Consider the following 21,425-nt stretch of genomic DNA (forward strand, 5'->3'; position numbering starts at 1 on the left):
GAAAGAAAAAATACTCTGGGGCAATTTCCTTGCCCATATCCCAAGATTATTTCAGCCATACCCATAACATGAATTGTTTATTTATTTATTATGCACATTGATGCTATTCAGTTATTCCGTGATTTTGGTTTTTCTGCAGTGGCTTTTCTGTTCCTGAGTTTTGTCTCTGCTTCTTCTAGTCAGCTCTTTTCTGTTTTCACTTGTCCATCATCTCAACCAAAATAATTTTAATAAAGTAATTCTGCCAAAATTATTTGAATCTCTGAGAGGCTTTGCATTTGCCTTTGCTCCAAGCAAAACTATATGCTTAGATGTCTCTTAGAGATACAGGTTATCTCCTAATTTAGAGGTATCTTCAGAGAAACATCTTAAAAGATATCAACCTTCTCTCTTAAGGGAAAAAAACAGTGGTGAAACCTTTGATATAAGGTTCTTTGATCAAAGGATATCTTCTTTCCTAATTGTTTTCTTTCTTAAGTCTCAATATTTGGTACCATATGAAATACTCCCTCCTTGTGTTAAGATTTACAACACATCATATAGCAGACGTGTGTGAATCAGTGGACTGCTTTTTAAGGCATCTGTGAAAAGTAGTTGAAAAAATTCTTACTGTAGGTAGGCTTACATTACTATACAGAATACAAAACAGTTCTACAGGAAGATGTTTTGAGGTCAGCAAAGTGTTTGAGAGCCATTCTTATTCTGGCTTACAGGTAAGGCCATATACAAGTTCTGTCTTTACTGCAGTGCCATAGCTCCTGAACTTTCTCATCAGACAAGAGTATGATGAGAAGTGGTGTTGGTTGGTTTGGGGTTTTTTTCTTATCTCTTAGGTGCTTTCTATATTTACAGGCAGTTTACTGTTTTTGACGTGAATAGGTTGTTGTAACTGCTGCCAGGTAATTATGGTTGTAGGGTTTTTTTAATAGTATTTGTCCCTCAGATTACATTAACGAACGTGTTAAAAGAACCAAGTCACAAAAGCAAAGTGATTGCAAAAATAATCTTTCATGCAAAAACAGGAGAAGTAATTATTAGTAATTATTAGTAAATATTTTCTATCTTGGTTCTCTCCAGGCTGAGGGCAGTTTACTCTTCGCAAAACTGAGCGAAGAGAGTAAGATCAAAGGGCATCCTAAATCTTAAAGATGGTGGTGCTGGAAAGGAGAAACCACTAGTAGGTACAGAAGGACACGAAGAGGCACCACTCTCTAAAAACTCCATGGTCACAGTGACAGAGACAGAGGAAGCAAACTCAGGCCAGGAGCCAGCACTCTCCAGACAGGAACAGAGAACAGCCTGAAGTGACTTTACAAATGCTTTCAAGGAACGTCGAAAACTTGGGCAATGGAAGAAAGAAAACTGTTTGTTGCTTTAAGCCTTTGTTCTGCCTCCTGACTTTGAGTGAATTCATACATGACTTTTGTTTAGAAGTGTTTGGTTTTCCCTGCAAACTTAGATTCTGACAGCTTTCCGCAAGAAAGCCTCACTTGTGCCAAATTCAGATGGTCCAGTCAGTTTGAATAAACGGTGTAAGAAACTGAGCAGGGCATAACTAGTCTGAGGTGTCTGCACTGGATGTTCCCATGAAGGGCACCAAGATGAGTGTGCACACAGCAGAGGACTGGCACAACTCTGCAAGTTGTGTTTCAACATCACACCTTCCCTAATTTTTGTAGTCTCTCTGCACATGGTCTTGCTGTTCATTCAGTTGTTAGATTCTTCATGAACTCTGCTTATATTGGAATATATATAGCTAAAAGCAGTTAGATTATAACCATACTATCTACCTGTGGATTTTAGAAATTTTCTCAAATCCTGGCTTTCTTCTTGGGTCTTTAGGTTTTCAGAGCACAAACTGAAAAATCCACCCAAACGAAAAGTATACATTGGGGGGTTTTATCCTTTTTAAAAAAAACAAAAAAGTTTTATCTAGTAACTCTTGAAGAACACCTGTGAACCTCTCATGTAAACTAAACTGTCCAGTAAGCTTGTAAGTATCTGTTTTACAGAGTGGACAACATGCAATTCTATGTGCATGGTATAGTTTTTAAATATCCTTTGCTTCACACCAGATAACGTCAGATAGGTTCCTTACACTGTGGAAAGGTTTTTTTTGTTTGAACATCATTATGCAGTTGTACTGGGCTTGTGTGGCAAGGTTTTGGTAGCAGGGGGGCTACAGTGGTGGCTTCTGTGAGAAGCTGCTGGAAGCTTCCCCTGTGTCCGATAGAGCCAGTGCCAGCTGGCTACAAGATGGACCCACCGCTGGCCAAGGCCGAGCTCGTCAGCGGCAGTGGCAGCGCCTCTGGGGAACAGAGTTAAGAAGGGGAAAAAAACTGGCACACAGCAATTGCAGCCGGAGAGAGGAGTGAGAAGATGTGAGAGAACAGCCCTGCAGACACCCAGGTCAGAGCAGCAGGAGGGGCAGGAGGGGCTCCAGGTGCTGGAGCAGAGGTTCCCTGGCAGCCCCTGGGAAAGCCCGTGGTGAGGCCGGCTGTGCCCCTGCGGCCATGGAGCTCCATGGGGGAGCAGATCTCCACCTGCAGCCCGGGGAGGACCCCACACCAGGGCAGGTGGATGCACCGGAGGAGGGAGGATGGGACCCTGTATAGAGACCAAGCTGGAGCAGGACCTGTGACCCCTTGGAGAGAGGAGAGACTCACTTAAATCCATCTGGCTGAGTTGGGATTTTTTAACTATAAAACCACAGACTAGAGGTGCAATTTGCCCACTTTCATTCTTCTTTTAGTGTATGGAACATCTTTTTCAGTCAAAGAGACACAAATGAAACTTAAGTGCTTCAGCAGATTCTAGATCAGAGCTCGAGACTTAAAAGAGTTTTACTGCTGTGACTCAGGAATAATTATTAGGCAGCTAATGTCAATATCATTATAACCTGTAACAAGATAATGACAGTAACATTAAAAAAAACCATTAATGTAGGTATGGGATTTTATTACTGATAGTGAAGTAACATGAACCTGCCCAATGAGGCTGAGAACAAAGCCATCTGGTGAAATGTTTGAGAAACCTTTCTGGGGACTGCACAACTTGAGAGGTACATCAGTTTGATAAAATGTCAAACTTCACTTTCCTCTCCAGCTTGTAGATCCCAAATGTATAAATTCTTAATTAAAAAAAAAAAGAATAAAAATGCATTAGGGTTTTATATATTTTCAGGAAGTTTTGCCAAAGCATTTCTCTTTACATTTCCATCAGAAATGAGAGACGTTCAAAAAGTCATACTAAAATAAGTAATCTTCTATTATCAGAAGCTTTCATGAACAGCTTTAAGAACATAAGAAAAAACTTGTTTTAAGGACTCTTCTGTTCCATACTTATTTTATGCACTAAATAATGCAGTAAATGGTTAGATTTTTAACAAAGGATATCCTTTGTATAGTAATACCTGAAATATGAGACCGTTCCTCTTCTCTCAAAGAATTTATGCTCCTATGACCTACCTCACTTGCATTTTAGGTGCCTATATCCATCATTCTCATCGTCAGAACTCCCACTCAGCAGCTGCCTATTTTGGCAACACTTGTAGTCCGTCCAGAGCCATCCCAGGTTTTTACATTAAGGGTCTGTACAAACGTGAAATTGTACTTCTGAGAATGCTCAGAAGCTGCGTTGGCTCAACAGAGTCAAGTACCTAACCAGCAAGGTTTATTTAAAGGGCAGGTGAAATAAGTACCTGCCTACCGTAATAGAAAGTTAAAGCCAGCAAAAAACCCCCAGTGTTCCAGAATAAAATATTTATTATTCATTGTCAGGAACTGTTTCCTGGCTAAAAAAAAAAAAAAAAAAAAAGAAAGAAAAAAACTAGCATGATGAAATTATTTTTCTTATTATTTTATCAGGGAGTTAAAAGGTTAAGGAGAAAGGTCAACAAAAGCAGTTTTGCTTATTCTAAAAAAGCAGACTAAATGGAGAGCTGTCAATGGAAGTCTCCAAAGCAATATTCCACATGACTCTATATGATTAAAGCAGCAGTATAGGCTCTCCTGGAGTGCCAGCCTTCTCATACAGAGCTACCTGTGGCGCTAGTGGTGCCACTAGTGCCTCCTGCACCACGATCCGAGAAAACTGGGCATAACGTGGGATGGGACACAAGGTGGTAGGCTACTGGTTTGTGGACTCATTTGAAAAGAGACATGATGCTTCTTTTACTAGGATCATTTCTGCTTCTTACTTACATTATTAGGACAAAATACATTTTCCTTCCTTTTGGAAGGGAAGGCTGGAGCAGAGTCTCTTCTGTCCAAAATGAGTGCTGTAATCTCTAGCCAGAAGAATTATTTGTTTGTGTTTTCAGTGAGTCTCTCTCTTCTTCATCCTCTGCTTCCTGCTCACAACTTCCCAAATCTTGAATTATCTTCTGCACAGTGGTGTGACTGAAATGAGAGTATCCCTTTCCTAATCCTTTACAGAAGCCTTTAGTCCCAGGGGGTGATTGTGTGGGAGGTAGGAGATATGGATTTAATTAAATTTAAAGGCAGTGTCCCTTTAAAATGAGCTAGTCAATCCCTATCCTTCATTTCTAGTCTGTTTTCCAAGAGACAAGGGTATCACTAGAGTGTGTATTTTAAAAGGAAACATAGGACAGTAAGTGAAGAGTTGCAGATGTGGAGAGCAGTCCCTTGAGGAACAGGGTGTTGGGTACCCTGTGTAGGGCCAGGCATGAGAACCCAGAGAACAGACCTGAAACACAAAAGCACCAACTGTTTTGCATCCTAAAATATGTGGGTTTGGCCTTGAAGTAGAAAAAACCCATATGCCTAGCACTAATACCATTTGTACTTACATATCAGGTGGTGGCTATAAGGGGGAAGAAAAAGAAAAATGTCAGGTAGTTGCTGAGCTTCCACTTTCACATAGCTTTCTCAAAACCTTTCTCCAGGTATCAGCCTCTTGCTATTCCAGATATGCAGTAGACTCTAATGGATCATTTGATTTGCATTGTTTTAAGACATTTGTCTGTGCCTGCAGTCAGTGATGACAAGCCCTTCAGGTTGCATATGTGTCCAGGACTAGGAAGTGTTTATAGCTTTCAGACCCACATCATCTGGACATTTCTCTCTGTGCCCTAAAATTCTTGTCATATTATTGTGATATAACATTAAGAAGAAAAAAAATCTGCATCTGGTTTGTAGGAGAGATACAGATATCGTAGTTTGGATACTAGTTTGAAGCAATAGGGTCCAGTGCTTATGCAAAGGTGTCCATATGAGCAGAGCTATAGTATTTCCCTACTTCAAAGCCTCAATAAAGAACTTGGGTTCATTTCTATCAGGGTGGATCTTTACATAGCTAAGCCCTGATCCTTCATAAATGGCCTTCTAATAAAATGGAAGATACTACATATAAACTTGAGATCATAATCCATCTTAATTATTATCCATTATCTAAACTGCCCTCCTTGGTCTCCAGACCTGAGGTTGACAGATCAGTGTGTTAGTATTCAACATAAGAATGTCCTACTTTGGTATTAAAAAGCTCTTTAATTGAAAGTGGTGTGTTTCTCTCTTGCTAGATTTATTTTCCTTTTTTTTCAGCAGAGCGCATGGGGAGTGGATCTTGAAGTTGCTATTTTAATACTGAGCTAAGAGGCCTTTTTCATTGTCTTCAGAGGTAAATCGTAGGTGGAAAATTTTCCAGTCATGAATCGCATATATTTGATGTTACTTTGGGGAGCCATGTAGTCCTATAGAAGTTTGTAGCAGAACAAAAACGGTGGGATACACATTAGAAGATTCGCATGAGAGACTGGAGGTTGAACACGGACGAAGGACAGTCCCCAGGTCATAGGGACCTCCCTTCTTGAGACACTGCCTCTTTCCATGGGATGTGCATCCAGAGCACTCCCTAGAGGTGTTTAGGAAACAGAAATATAAATTTTTGTAATAGAAAGTAAGGGTGTTCAGAAGCTTTTTAGTAGGGATCTAGAAGCTTTTTCTTTCCATTGTATGGTCCTTCCAGATCTGGTTGTGCTACTCATATCTAAGAGATGAGATGGGTCTTTTGTTAAGAAATGAGGAAGAATATAACGTTGAATCTCATTTGGGTTGACAAGTCTGTTGTCAAAAACTATGATAACATTACTGTCTTCTCTTTGTTATTTAGGACTACTGCCTGGCAGAATTTACTTCATACATAAAACTTGTTGTACTGGATGATTGCTAATTTAAGTATTATCAGAATGGGCAGACCTTTGTTTTGGGCAATGCTTTCAATGGTGGTCAAAGGGAAATAAGTCCCAAACTGGTATTTTTCTTGTGGTGAGCTGTGTCCTTAGTCTTTGAAGTCCTAAAAACACTCTTTCACATTTCTTGAACTGAAGAAATATGTGTATGGGCTGTCACCTCTGTAAGCATAGTTTCACTTCCCTAAGCTTCAGATAGGTAACAAAAGGCAAAATGGTTGTGGACACATGACCATTACCACTGACACATTCACCACCAAGACCAGTTTTAACAGAAATTAATGACGGTAAGAAGAGGACCAGATGACTTTTGCTTGCAATCATTAACATATTTACTTAATATTTATGTCATGTTACCTTTGGAACCTGACTGTTGTGCTGAATTTGCAACAGATATATTGATATTAAAATTATAGAGTTGGTGACAAACAACTTTTAAACATCAAAGCCCAGAGAAAAATTAAGCAGGAGTTAAAGTGTCTTGTTATAAAATATGTAGCTCAGAAAGCAAACAGTTTATTTTGTTTATTTTGATTTGCAAAGCCATTCTTCCACATGAGAGGAAACCAGACAATTCAAATCATTTTCTAAGCCTCAAAAAGTACAAGCTAGATGGAGACTTTATATTTAAAATTAGTTGTGGTCTTATTTGCCACTGTTTTCTTGCAACAAAAGAACAAAAGTATGTCTTAATATTTTTACATCTTTACATATCAGAAATTTGCCTTCCCACACTTAAAAAGAAGGGCTGGAAAAGAGGGTTATTTTGATCCCTTGGCCAAGTTCTTTAATGCCAAATCACAGTGTGGAAAGAATGTCTCGGTCCAAGTTATAAATCCTTAAAATGAGCTTTGATGGAAAATCTGGAGTAGGTTCACAGTGGAATCTCCTCAGCTCCATGTGAGGAGCCCTGTTGCTGCTTTGCTAAGGCATGTGCCTGCTCCATCCAGGAATGGTCTGGTTGATACAAAGAATGGCTTATTGCTTGTGAACAAAAAAGGAATCAACACAGCAAGGATGTTTTTGTTCTGCAAATAACTTCATGATTTCCAGTCAGGTCTGAGAAGTTTTTTCTCTGTTCTTCTGTGTTGTCACGATATTGGTGAGCCACAAAGGAAACGTGTGCAAATTCAGTTCTGTGGGTTTGTTTATTAAAGTGAATGCAGGACTAGTCATGAAACTTACCCTGGCAGTGACAAGACATGTATGAGACATAAGATTCATACAAGCTTAAAGTATAGGAGGTCTCATTGAGGGGAATGGAATCGGAACTCTGGTGCAGAGGGCCATCATTGCTATCACAGATGCCCAGAAATTAGAAAGATGGCTTTCTTTTTACCCTTACTCTTTTGGACAGGCATGGGTGCTCCTTCCCAGATCACCTGTTTCTTCCAAGGGAGATGTCTTTGGCCAGGAACCATCAGAGATAGCTGCGGCTCAAGTTTGGGCAGGCCTGGATGTTGTTTAAGTGTGCATGCACATATAGAAGAGGGAGTTTCATAAATTTCAGCTCATTTATTTCTATTGGAGAATGCTGGTAGTGTCCTTTTGGTCAAGTGAATTTCTTCACACATCACCACTTTCAAGACCAAAACATGTCCTCCTCTTGTATTTGTCACTACTACAGCATCACACCAGCTTACAGCAGCATCTTGGTGTATGTCTCACTATGAAGGACAGTCAGCAGCTTTTTCTGTCACATCCTCCCTCTCCCCCATCACTTCTGGGACACACCTATGCCAACATTAGCAGGAAGGTTTGCTCTGCAGGGAAAACCAGTGCAGTACTAAGTAACCAGCACCTCTAAGGTACACATTTTGGGAGTGGAGGGTGGCTTGGATTAGTTCTCGTCTTGTTGCATGGACTGAATACCAGTTAGTGAATGGAGTGCAATCAGTGTATTCTTGAAGCTCATCTCTCTGTTTCATTTTATGTGAAAAGGATCTCTGAGAGAGCACAACAACTGATAGGAGACTGCCTTTAGAAGCACATTCCTTTTCCGAACTAAAATATTGAGACAGATTCACTTTCTGAGAGCGTCTCTAGGTGTAACACTTATGAGCAGGAATCCTGGTCTTCCTCGCTGTAATAAAATTAACTGAGATACTAGTTTTAATCACTCTTTTCTGTAAAAGCTGTATTTTATCGCACTTTTACTAAACAGGTGCTGAAATGTACTTTAAAAAATATATCTAAGAAATAATTCCGAAGTTGTACAGGCAAGTATATGGAGTATTTATAACAGAGAGTCTCAGGGTTGGCTGTTTGGGAGGATTGCTCGGTGTGGTACTCAGTATTGTCTCCTGTTAGTTTAGGAAGCTCGAGGCCAGTGTTAATAACTGTGGTGGTGTTGCTCCCTTAACTAGTATCGCTTCGCAACAGAACAAGTCTGCGGAGAAGCAGCTGCCAGGTTGGGTCCCCTGCAGCTGCAGGATGAGTATCTGGCTCCTTCCTGTGGCACTTCATTGCTATTGCACAGGACTGAAGAGTAGCTGCAGTAAGCCAATAAAAAACTCAAAGTGATTAAACTGTAAAGCAAATGGGTACGATTCTTTTCAAAGAATGAACAAGTTATTTAATTCTACAGGGAGCTGGATTTTTAACTGCGCAGTATACAAATCACTTAGCAGACCTTACTCACAAATACACACATAAATACCCGCTCAAGGAGGCTTCTACTCTTACCTTTCACCTGGCACAGATGCATCAGAAGTCATGTCCCTGTGCCATTGATAAATATTGGCCCCAAACACAAGTATTAAATTAATTCTGAGTTGGGATTTGGTAAGAAAGAGAGCACAGTAAGTCAGTAACAAATGTTACTTGGGTGATTAGATCACAAACTGTAAGCGAAACTTGGAAATATAAAACAGCCCCCTTAAAGCTGGGTAAGTCATCTAAAGCTTGCCAGTGATTGCTGAAGAGTATTGTTTCTATTCATTTTCTTAGCTGGGATTAGTGGAGTTTTATTTAATTGTATTTTTATCTGAAAATTACTGAGTAGTGTTGATGGATACATGCTGCTATTTACAAAATAGAATTGTACTATAGGGATTCTGACATTTTGGTTAATTGGTATGTATCCCTCTAAATGGCTTCTATTCCTTAACTCGTAATTGTTCTCATTTGCTCAGTGGGATTCAGAAACAGAGTTTGTGGAATGTCATTTAATAATAAATTCATTTTGTTAAATGAAGTACATTGGTTCCCATCTTGCCTATAAATTAAGTCATTCTTGTTTCATTTTCTGGCCATATATTTTTAATTGTGTAAATATTTTTCCTTCTCATGTAATTTGCTTAATGTTACAAAAAGTTCCACCCCCAGCTTTACTTTATAGCAAATGACTTGCAGTGTGTTTTCTATAGTCCGTTAAATCCAGACATAAATCGGATGCTTGATCTGCCTCTTATGGCAGTCTAAATGTGAACCATTGTTTTCAAAGGTAGCCCTTTTCCTTGCTAAGTGGAGGACTAAAACTAATAAATTATTCTTTTGCAACGCAGAGAAATAACCTTCAATAAGAAAATGTTTAAAAGGTCGGATCCTGCCTTCCAAATAATTTTTCCTTAGCGTAGAGGCAGTGGGAAGGAGAAAAGCATCTCATTGCAATGTGATTTCCTCACCCTATTCTAACGCTAGTCAATGCATTGCCCAGCTTCTCTTTATAAATACAAGCAGCTTCAGGGACACTCCAACATGTGTTTTGCTACGCGCAATTTATTAGCGAAGAATAGCTATGTTGAAGTAGCGTTGTGGTCATGCCCTCTCCTCTGGCAAGTCCCTGTCTTCAGGGACTCTGGGACCGTTATGTAGGCTCTGCTGGGTATTCAACATCCAGGGTAGGCCACACACTGGAAAACCTCCCAGGAAACAGATATCCAGCCTTTATGGCACATTTTGTAGCATACTGGAGAACAACAGAAACAAGCCACTAACCTTTTCTTCTACAAGCAGGATTTGAAGGAGCATCTATGGGTGAAAAGCTCTAAGTGCTATCAACTATCAGTTGTTTCCAGTGGCACATTTTAAACAGAGTAAATACGTTACACTAGAAAGTCACATAGCCCTTTTACTAAGTTAACAGTGCCCTATTTCCACTTTGGTTACCTGTTAAAATTCTGTTGTTGGGACTTTTTAATAGTTTCATTCTCTTTTATTCCAATTTTTTTTTAGAGAAAAAAAAGGATTATGAAATGTATTGATATAATCCAAACATAGAATAAAAGACGGAGTCCTGCTCTAATAAAAAGTAATATTGTATATACCTATGTACCATTGCAACCCAGGTATATTGCTAGTGACATTTTTTGTAACAGATAACTTTTCCTTCCATTTCTCCAACTCTTGTTTGCTACAAGATAAAGAGGGAAGAAAAACCTGTGGGAAGCTTGCTGTTGCCTATGGATTCCTTTTGGGAAATTGAGTTCTTAAAAAGAAATGGAGTTCTTAAAAAACCTTCCCGCCCTGATTAGGGAGGTATTGTGCGCAGAAGAGAGAGCATGAGAGTGAGCACTGGGGGACAGCATTTCAATTCTTTCATGCTAATGAATGAGGATACAGTTACCTTCTAGAGAGTATTTTAAAGGACAAGTGATGAGAACTGGATACTCTGTGTTTACTCCCACATATCTAGGAAAGAAACTTTTTCATATAGTGGACAAATACGTAAATATTTTTCAAATATAACCTATCCTCCTAAATGGCATGGAAATCTGTCACAAGGTTTTGGCATAACTCAGTTGGCAGCAACTGTTGTTCTTCCTAAGCAGCAGCATTGGCACATAAGGGACTGACAGCGGCGTACTCTTAAGTATGGAAAGCTGTCTTCTCGATAGCAACAGGAGACCATTTTCAGATCTGAAACTCTATATTCTGTAGCAAACAAACAAAAATATGCAGAAGGATCCTGGTTCTTGGAATATGCATTTTCCCACCAAGCCTATTTATAAAACTGCCTGATAAAAAAGCATATAGAAGAAATGATTGCAACTCAGAATATCTGGGTTATATTCCCAGCTCTGTTTGCCCTTTGTGAGCCACATTAAAAAAAAAAAAATCTGCTGAGAAAGCCTTTACCTACCTCAGTTTCCCCACATCTACAAAAATAATAAATAATAGGGGTGATCTCATTTGTGTCTGGAAAGCATGTTGAGATGATTTTGTGGAAGACACCAACAAAATGTCATGCATTATTACTGCATTAGGCTGCCTATACTTCTGAAATCCAGCTGACATTTCCCCCTTGGCATTGATTGTGGGTGGTAACATTTCTGTATTAATTTAAAGAGGATGCATTATAGCACTGCCTGATGTATAATTACACGGTTCATGATTAAAGCATTTTCTAAGAAAGGCAGTAACCTGTCAGATCCTCTCTCTTTTTCACTTCATTAAGCTACCACGTTACAAAGCGCATTGTTTTATGACGGATCCTGCCAAGCAGCTCTACTGCGCTCCTTATAGCTACGTGTGAAGTATCGAGGTGAAGTTCATAACTATATTTGGGTATCAGAGTTTATTTCCTCTACTCTCTTGAAGGTTAACATGACGAGCGGTTGAGGAATGCTAGGGGAAACCGTTGTTAACATGAGCAGGCTGTGCCCGAGCTCGGATTGCCCCGCTGAGTCCCGGTTCGTGTTGCAAGCGGTTAAATCCCCAGGCGCTGGGACGGAGCTCGGACCACGCAAACACGGGATCTGTTCCGTTGTCGTGTTGCTGAGATCGGTCGTCCGCGTCGCAGATAACAGCGGCTCTCCCGTACGTTGTCAGCAGCCGGAGCCTAGCGTTGAAGTCGAATGCTCCCCGGTCAGACCAGACGTGCCTGTGAAGCAGGGTGGTAGGAGAGGAAGCTTGGGGAGGAAATGAGTAAGCCGGCAGCCCGGCCCAGTGTGTAGCTGTAAGGCAGCGTTACTGGAGCGGGGCGGAAGTGTTGCAACGACTAAACCTCATGTCTGTGTTCTTCTCTGAAACAGCCTCATCACAGAAAAATCTAAGATAAGAGGAGTTTTGGGAAACTTAATTAATACAAGGCAGCGTGGTCTATTGGTAGCTCTGAAAAGAGAGGGAGCATGCACAGCTCCTCCTTTGAGGTCCTCAGCACCCAATGAAAGGGGAGCACCCATAAAAAGCAGGCTGCTGCATGACGTTAGTGACTTTTTATCTTCTGTTCTGCATGACTTTTCTATCCTTTGTGAACTGAGTGTTGTCAAAGCCGATGCACGCTGGAGGTTTATGCATCCCAAGGAGTTAAAGATAAAATTTCTGAGAGGTGCATAAGTTACATTGATACTTAAAAACTGTGGAGGAGAGATTTGCTCATTTCTCATGGTATTTGCATCAGAGAACTTCATGTAAAAAGAATATAGTGGCATGTGTGCATTCGTATAATTTCATGCTTTCTTCATGCTTTTCATTTTTTCCAACTGATTTGTGAGCAGTTGGGTCCCTGGAAGAATGAGATGAATGAGAAGGGCATCCTATGGGGAAGGGGGGGGGGAACAAAAGCAGGTGGTGATCCCTACAGAAAGAGAGGAAATTAAATGTGACATTCCACTACCAACTGGGTGTTGGTTTGCTATATTGTCTCTGTCAACAACTCTTCTTGACATTTTTTAGAATACCTTTGAAGTAAAAAACCTCCTCTTTTACCATTGCCTCCTCCCAATATTTTTTACTGCTATTGCCTAACTATCAAAATACAGACCATCAATAAAGGTTTTGGGCCACTAGTATGATGTGGATTATCAGCCTTTTCTTACAAAACACTGTTTACATTCTTTACACTTGTCACTTTTAAATTAATGACAAAAGAAAATTATGAAGGGTGTGGGTTGGTTAAGTCCATTCTTTGGATGCTAGATACTTGCAAAGCAGCTGCTAGAATGAAATTTCCCTGGCTGCTTAGTGAAAGGATGGTTTAAATTGTCATCAAAATTAGAATTGGTACACCAAATTATGTGTGGGTGTGACAAATGAAAAAGGAAATGCTTGGTAATATATTTTTATCTGTAATGTGAAACTAACCTAAAATAACATTAGTGGGTATTAAATTCTGTAAGTTCCAGTGGATCAATTTCATTGGAATACAGAAAATAGTTCTGCTTATAGTAATAGCTCAGAGAATATTTCTGAGACATTATTTTAGAAGAATGACTGAAGTTGAAATAGTAGTAGAAGGGAATACATGATGCTATGGGTGTGGTATGCATCTTTATCATCATGATTTCATATTGTTCTAAATATGTGTTAATACAATCTTTAGAGAATCTGCATTAGCATTTATTACATATGGTTCTATAGCTGAAGAAACACTTTCTTAGCCACAGTTGGCTTTAAAAAACATTTTGATGGAGCCTTTCATGTCACTCATCTCTAACAGCGAAAAAAGAATATCAGTCAGTGACAACACAGGTGACTGAAGCAGCCTTGTGGGTGCAGCAGGGAAATTTAAGGCCCCATCTAACAGCAGCATCCTTTGGCTATGGGAGAGCTGAATCTGCTTCCACAGTTTAATGCTGTGGAGTTATCTAAAGTTCTAAAGCTGTCAAGAGAGCTATAGTAAACCAGCTGGTGTTCCACCTGCAGGAATATAAGAAATAGGGTAGACCAAACATGTTACAATTCTGTCATTTTTCATGAAGAGGGAGAAAACCTGCGACTAAGGTACTCAGATAGTGAAGGAGTCCTTAGCATGTGAATGTGGACCGAGCGGTGATACTTTTGCTGGGTAGAAAGTGGATGTTGCTTCCCTGGGTAAGACTCTGGACTGGGAATCGCATCCATTTTCCCGCACGAGCCTGGCTCTGTCACAAATTTCCTTGGTGAACTAAGCAAGTAGTTAATGGCTTTGACCTCTGTTTTTCTGTTCGCAAAATAGGATTCTGACCCCTTCCTCCCAAGGGCCTGTGAGGTTAAATAAAAGGATGTTTATAAAGTGAACTCATATTGTTTTTATGGAAGAGGCGCAGTTTCAACATTTTCAAGCAATAATCTCAGCAGAGAAAGAACCTTAGATATTATATTTACTTATACAGTGATGATGTTGTACATATATGCCTTTTTTCAGTGGTAACATCCCATGGCAGCAGGAGGGTCTGTACAAGTCCTTTTTTCTGGGGTGAGGAGAGAGGCCATGGACACCCCGTGAATGGGAGCCAGTGCTGGCTGCCAAGGGCCACTGATACCCTCCAGCTGTGAGGCATCCCTGTGCCAAGTTCTGCTAGTCCGAGCTGCCTCCGCGCCCTGGGACACCCGGGATGGTGTGCACACCTCTTGGGGTGCACTCTTCCTTCGGGACATAGGTGCCTCTTCCTCTTCATCTCACCCTAAGTGAACCCGGTTCCCCTTGTGTGCGTGCTGTAGGTGTTACCAGATGTTCTCTCTGCGTACGTTTATGCCTTACGAAATGCTTTCAACCTCTCTCTTCACCACACCCCCCTCTTATTTTAGTGGATGTAGTTCAGCTGGTCCTTTTCAACCTTTTGTTGATAAGTGCCATTTTTCTACTGCCTGTTGCTAAGTATTTGGTGCTGCTCAGCCTCACCCTTCCCCCCTCCTCTTTTGGTGGAGAAAGGATGCAGCATATTTCCAGAATATATACTTTAATTCCAGCTCTGAGACTACTGTACCTCTGGTGCTCTCAGTCTCCTCTGTGCGCATTATGGCACGCTGAACCGGAGGCGAGGGGACAGACAACCTGTCCCTGCGTGGCGGGACACGGTGATTATTGCAGAACGTGTCGCAGAAGCATCTCCAGGCGCGGGGTCGCCAGCGACAAGCCGATGAACTCTTACCAAAACACAGGCGCACGTCTCCGCTATCACTTTCTCTTAGGCGGCCCCAGAGCGTGAGAGTCGGTGGTGGGGCGTGCGTAGAGGTAGAAACGCGGTGGGAGGTGGAATTGCGGTAGATGTGACTGATTTACGGCAGGAGTTTCCTTTGCAGTCATAAGGGGAATTTTGCTTGGTCACAGCAAGTTTGAACCCTCATGAAACAGCCTGAATCATTTGAAGTTAAAATAAAACAGAGAATGGCAGGAGGAGGGGCATGACCGTTTAAAAAAAAAAAAAAAAGGCAAAAAACGCAACATTAAAATTGTTTCCTTTGGTGCTGACTTCTTAAATGGGAATGTGATCCAGAATAGCTCTGGTGTGCAAGCCAACATTTGTTTTAAGAATTTTTATTGTCTTCTTTTCTCTCTTCCCCCCTCTCCCCCTTGCCCTCCCCCTCTGCTCTGCAGATTTACACTGACTGGGCTAACCACTACCTAGCAAAATCTGGCCACAAGCGGTTGATCAAGGATTTGCAACAGGACATTGCAGATGGAGTTCTGCTAGCAGAAATCATCCAGATCATCGGTAAGACCAGGGCTGAGAGAAGCACTGCGAGCTGACTCCTTGCATGGGGGAATATATAATTCAAGTTGAATGTATTTAACAATAAGATGAACCCTGAATAATACAGTTTGACTGGGTCCATATGTCTCTGATATTTGTGTGGTTCATCCTTGTCTTAATTAAAAAATATGTTTATGTGAGCATGTTTGGAAGTGGCTGTTTAACCATACTTTAAATGGCCAAAACTGTATCTTACACACTTTGAATTGTCAGAAATGAATGCTCCATTAAACCATATGTCTCCCATGTGTGCATTTTGTTACTTGGAGTGGCTCATACTTTCTGGGATGCCTTGAAACTGTATCCTGACCCTGCAAAGACAATTGTGGAAGATTTCATGTCAGCAGTTATTTTGCAGGGGCTGAAGAATTAGCAGCGACCTCCTTCGCACTTCCCCCTTTGCATGATTTGGCATGTGGAAGCAACTGCTGCTAACAAGAGTGTTGTTACTGTACGACTGAGCTTTACTTAGAGAGGAGCTCTGTGTCAACAAAACCCTGTGCACTTTATTGCTGTGTCTTTTCTGCTCTTCTTCAGCTTTTTTCTGTTTTGGCTTTTTAGGTCTTTTTTTTTTTTTTTTTTTCTTTTTTGGCCAGGGGGTGGAAAGGAAAGTTTTATGTCATTGTTTACTTCTGTTTTTCTCCTCACTGTTTTTGTTTAGCAAATGAAAAGGTTGAAGATATCAATGGCTGTCCCCGGAGCCAGTCTCAAATGGTAAGAACAAAATATATTTTTAGTATGTGTTGGCACCTCTGCACTTTCCTAAAATGTTTTTTAATAATGATTTATTTAAACTGTGAAAATTCTGTCCCATGTTTACCATGAAGTTCTAATTCTTATATAATGTTCCTGGTACTTTTTCTTCCACATGTGCTTAGTGCTTGTCACTTCATTTCTGTGCTTGCTAACTTTGGGTCTTGAGGTAACACAGCAGTAAAACTTCATCACTTCTAATTAGTCCAGAGCTGCCTTAGCAGACCTGTTCTGATCATCCAGATAATTTAATTTAACTTCATTTTTAAGGGCAGTAAATCCAAGAACAAATTTTTAAGTGGAGTCTTTGTGTCTGGAAAACTGGTTTGATGAGCAAGATTTGCCAAATTATTTTTGAATATAAATAGCCTTTTGGATTGTCCACTGTAAAGTCCAGTTAGATGCACTGACTCCAAGACTTTCAGAAATAGCACTTTAGTCATATAGCTCTCTGAGCTATAGCTGGCAGCTGCTTAAAGACATTTTACTACTGTCAGGCAAGAAGCATTTTGTGACAGTGATTCATATGGAGTCTTATTAATCTTTTAGTGTGTTTATAGCTAGTCAACTACATTTAATAAGATAAAGCCTCCTTAGAAGGCTGTGGAGCTGACAGGTACAAAATCCGAGCCTCAGTAACATCACCATGTATTTACTGAATCATTTGCAGTTCCAGCCATGCTCTCTCATGCTGAGGACTTTGCCTTTCTGTTCACATCCAAATGGTAGGTGAATAAGGTGCACAACTGTGCAGCTGGCAAGGATTTTGGAGTGTAATGGTTTGGATGAACTTGCATAATAGCAAACTGCTGAAACTGGGCTTAAAAATGGAAACGGAGTAGAAAAAAATTGTATTTATTCAGTGCATTTTCTAAAGGGGAAGATATTTGCAGCTTTTTTCTGCAAAGCTGCAAATAGTAAAAGGAAGAATTTTGGGTACTAGTGAAGTGAATAATCGGGCCTTTCTGTTCTTACTTTTTGAAGAATGTGCAGGTTTAGGATAAGTTTTTTCTCTGGCTTTCAGGCTTTTTGAAAAAGTCCATAGTAAGAATATAGGCAATTTCCTTAATAATAGTTATTATTTTAATTACTCATATTACAGCAGCACCTAGTGGCCCTGGCTGAGAACGTTGGGAACTCCAGCATGGAACTCTAATATTACACACACAGATCAAGAGATAATCACTCTCTACTTTAATCACATTAAAACCTGCCATTCCAGACAGACAAGACAAACAAGAAGAGACAAAAGCACAGAAAACTGAGATGATTTCCAGAGGCTATGTAACTGGTTAGTGACCATCTAGGACTGCTTAGGGTCCCACCACTCTAATGTCTATCGAGCTTCATTTCCATGAGAGAAAAGTCAAGCTGCAGAGAGAACTATTCACTCTAGTAACATTTTCATCTCCGAAGTGACCACAGTTGTGTATGTTCCCTGCTGCTAGCTAAATTTTTATGTGCTGTAGGGGTTGCAGTTATGGGGAGAACATGGTCAAAGCCTACCCGTGCCACAGCAGTACCTGTGAGAATCTTTTTGTGTCTGTCTTCCTTCTCCTGTAAGCACATCTCTTAGCTCAGCCAGACCAAAAACTACGTCTCAAGTGCTCTGGGTCTCAAACCAGGTCCTTTGAACACTCCTGTACATAGTCAGACATCAGTGTTTGCACAGTGCTAACTCATCACGTTTAACCACTTTACCTTGATAGAAATAGAACATATTTTTTCATCCTTCTTTGATTCGGTCTCTTTACTGTATTGTTTTATCTCTACCATCTGATCAGATTATTTTCCTGCCTTCTGACATACCATGCTGCTGATTTCTTCAACTGAGCTAGGACATTTAAAATGTACTGAAGCTAAAGTAGTTCAAACTTGTCAGCTTTCCTCTCAAAGTGTCTCAGAGACTCCAGGTATTGAGTCTGCTCTCCATTTGTCTCCTTTGAGATGTGCACTGATCTGGCCCAGCTGAAGGCACCACCTTATTGCATTTTCAGGTCATTTCCCCTGGCAGTGCTCAATTTTGTTAGCCCACTCAGTTAATGATAGGCCAGTTCTCTTCTCCTTGTAGCAATGGAGTCTTGCTTGTTTGTAATATGCAGAAAAAAAAAACCCCAAAAAACCAAACAGTGGTTGAAGCTAGTTTACATATTTGGCATATGCCAATATGTAGCAATATGTCCTGTCAAGATTTGTCAGAACATCAGCCATCAGCAACAATCATGATATTCCTGTATCATGCATGTTAGCCGTTCCTTCACTGCTTTCATTTTAACATCGTTAGTTTATAAACATCAAGAATCCCACTACCCTTTTTTTTCATATATATTTTCATGCTCCTTGCTCTCATAACTTGAAATTAATGAGAAATATTTTCTGTATTTATCTGCCACTTGATACCCTTCCCAGGAGGTGATGTCTAAGATGTCTTATTAGCTTAAAAGAAGCTGGAGACCACTGACATGGATTGTGGACTTCTGGGAACACTTGATATCCTCTGTAGATTATATTGATATCAGTTCATAATTAATCACTCACAGTATTCCCAAGTTCTGTTCCATTCACAACCTGGTTTTCCTCTTGTCAATGGCTTCATCTTTCAAGTGATTTTTAAGGCACCTCAATTCAGCTGTTACCTTGTTCTAAACATCTTTTAATGTTTATTTAAAATATGTATATAATGCTTCTTTTTTAGTTTTCTTGTAGTTAGGTTGCAGTGTCTTGCACTCTGCACTTATCTTGGCAGTGTTACATAAAGTATTTGCAGACAAGGTGATCTGGCTCCGCAGGTTCAAGTTCATAAAAATTAAAACTGGTGAACCTCAGCAGCATCCAGTTTCTGCATAGTTAGCTTTACCAGGATCCTCGTGGCTGTCATTACACTCTCACTTTTGATGTCACACCCGGAATTTGAGAACCTGAGATGTACTGGGGAGTAAATTATTTCATATTCAAATCTCAGAAACTTTAAATTATGAAACTTGCAAAAGAATTGGCAAGATCGGCTTGTTTGCTGGGTGAATATACTGGTAAAAAAATTTTGACATTTCTTATGAATGGTTTTAATAAAGATAATAAGGATTTAAAACTCTGTGTATTATAACATACATTGCCTGTCTACAGTGCCATATAGAGTCTTCTCCTTGCCTTGCATATTTTTTTCTTCACAGCTATGCATTCAAGGAGGAATATGGCACTTCAACCTTTTTTTCACCATCTCTTTCAAGCCCTTCAATGGAAAAAAAACCTGCATTCATTTCTATATTTTCCCTGTATGACTTTTTCCATAAGTCTATCAATTAAGGAAACCTAGAATCATCTTTCTTTTGGAAGCTAATGGTCTTTCAAGGAATTACCTTTTGATACAACCAAAAGCTAATTCCTTTCTGCTTCTTTTATAGGCCATTAGTTTCTTTAATTTCTGTTGTAAGTTCCCCCATCATTACAAAAACAAGATAGTGTCCTGGGTAGAAAATATGTTATAAAGCTTATCTCTAATGGTCCAAAGAGAAAGAATTCAGATTTTTTTTTTTTTTCCCCCGAACATATTAAAAATATACTGGAAGATCTCCAGTGTTTTATCTCTAAACAGATCATATGAAACATATAGAAAGCATACAGAGTATCAAATTTATTCCATTCTGGGGCTGTCAGAAAATGCAAGAGAATCAAAAAATGTTGGACTGAAAAACTTTTTATGGCGACATTGTCAGTATTGTTCCTAAAGAATTTTACAAAACTAATGTTTCTACTCTTTCCTCATGCAGTCTGTGGTGCTTTCAGCTACATAAATAATAAAATAAATTCAAAGTTGAAAAAAGTTTTAAGTGGATTGTTTTTCAAGTTGATTTTTCCTTCAGAGACTGACATTGTCTTATTACCTGTTTTTTCCTCCTTAGAATTAGCTCTTGCTACTTCCTGTGAGAACTGTTTATGTGAGTACACATCTATGTACAAAAGCAACCTTAACTGTAGTTGGTAGCAGGGGTTTTCTCATAGTTATTAAAGGGCTGGAGAGACCCTTCTTATTAAAAGGGTCCTAATGTAGTTACACACATTTAATGAAGGCTATTTTCATTTTGTCAGTCTTATCTTTGGCACAGTTTTCTAACAGTTTGTATAACCAAAGATATGCTTCAAAGGTAATTTTCATAGTTTAGGATACAGACATGCTGCAGTCCAACAGAGGGAGTTGAGTTCAGTAAAAATACAGGTCTTGCTTACCACATCCTGGAAATCAGGGAGCTGGAGAAGGTGTTGGAGCTGTAGCACATTGCAAAATGGATATGGACATTTGGTAAAAATCTTCAGTTAGCAGAGCTGAGACCATCTTTGGGTGAGTAGCAGTGTGTCTGTTAAAAATGGGAATTGGTGTGACTATGTGCAGCACTAATAAGATCACTTCTACAATGTTGTACTTGATTTCATTATTAATACCTTTAAAAAGAAGTTAATACATTGAAAATGTTTCTGAAAAGAGCCACAAGAATGCCAGCAATTTTTCTTTATTCTTTGAGACTGGAGAAAAATTACCAAGTTTAGCAAGAAGGTGGAGTGAGTGAATGAGTCTCTGCTTAACCAAGGAACATTTTTGTGATAGAACTTTCTACGATGTGGTTAAAGAAGTGTGTGAAGACTGAAGCTGAAGTAGGACAAAGTGACCATGTCTATACTGGTAGACATTGCTTTATAATTTATTGGGTAGGTGGGCTTCACAGTGTTCCTGTAGGCCCACAAAAGCCCCCCATGTCTCCCTCTCTGCTCATATGCTTGGTTTTTTTTTTTCAAGGGATGCAAGGGCATAGGTGCCTATAACTTCTTAATAGGCAGTCAGCCTGTGGACTTGATAAATAGGTGGAAACTGGAACTAAGTGTGCCACAGAGTATACCTGCCCTCCAGTATGTAGACTTCCCTTCAGTATAGAAACCTGCTTTCAGAATTCCTCTGACAGGGATGTGCTAGGCAGGCACTGCTGAGTAGCATCGCTTGTATTCAGGAATGTCAATATTCAAGGATGACAGTATCAGCATTAGCATTCTGTGTCTAAAAATTGTTTGTGAAATAC

The 21,425-nt window shown here is 39.9% G+C and overlaps 1 protein-coding gene across 2 annotated transcripts in view; it reads left to right on the plus strand.

Moving 5' to 3' along the window:
- Window positions 1–21,425, plus strand: part of NAV3 (neuron navigator 3) — a gene marked incomplete at its 3' end in the record, with an annotated part of 271,115 nt that overhangs the window by 67,183 nt on the left and 182,507 nt on the right. For both annotated transcript variants that reach the window (XM_082013485.1, XM_082013486.1), the window contains exons 2-3: window positions 15,450–15,567; window positions 16,268–16,320. In XM_082013485.1, coding sequence (XP_081869611.1) covers window positions 15,450–15,567; window positions 16,268–16,320 — 171 coding nt within the window. The remainder of the gene's footprint in view (window positions 1–15,449; window positions 15,568–16,267; window positions 16,321–21,425) is intronic.

The sequence above is a fragment of the Phaethon aethereus genome (assembly GCF_964289735.1).
Source record: "Phaethon aethereus genome assembly, chromosome: 1".
In the NCBI taxonomy this organism is placed as follows: Eukaryota; Metazoa; Chordata; class Aves; order Phaethontiformes; family Phaethontidae; genus Phaethon; species Phaethon aethereus.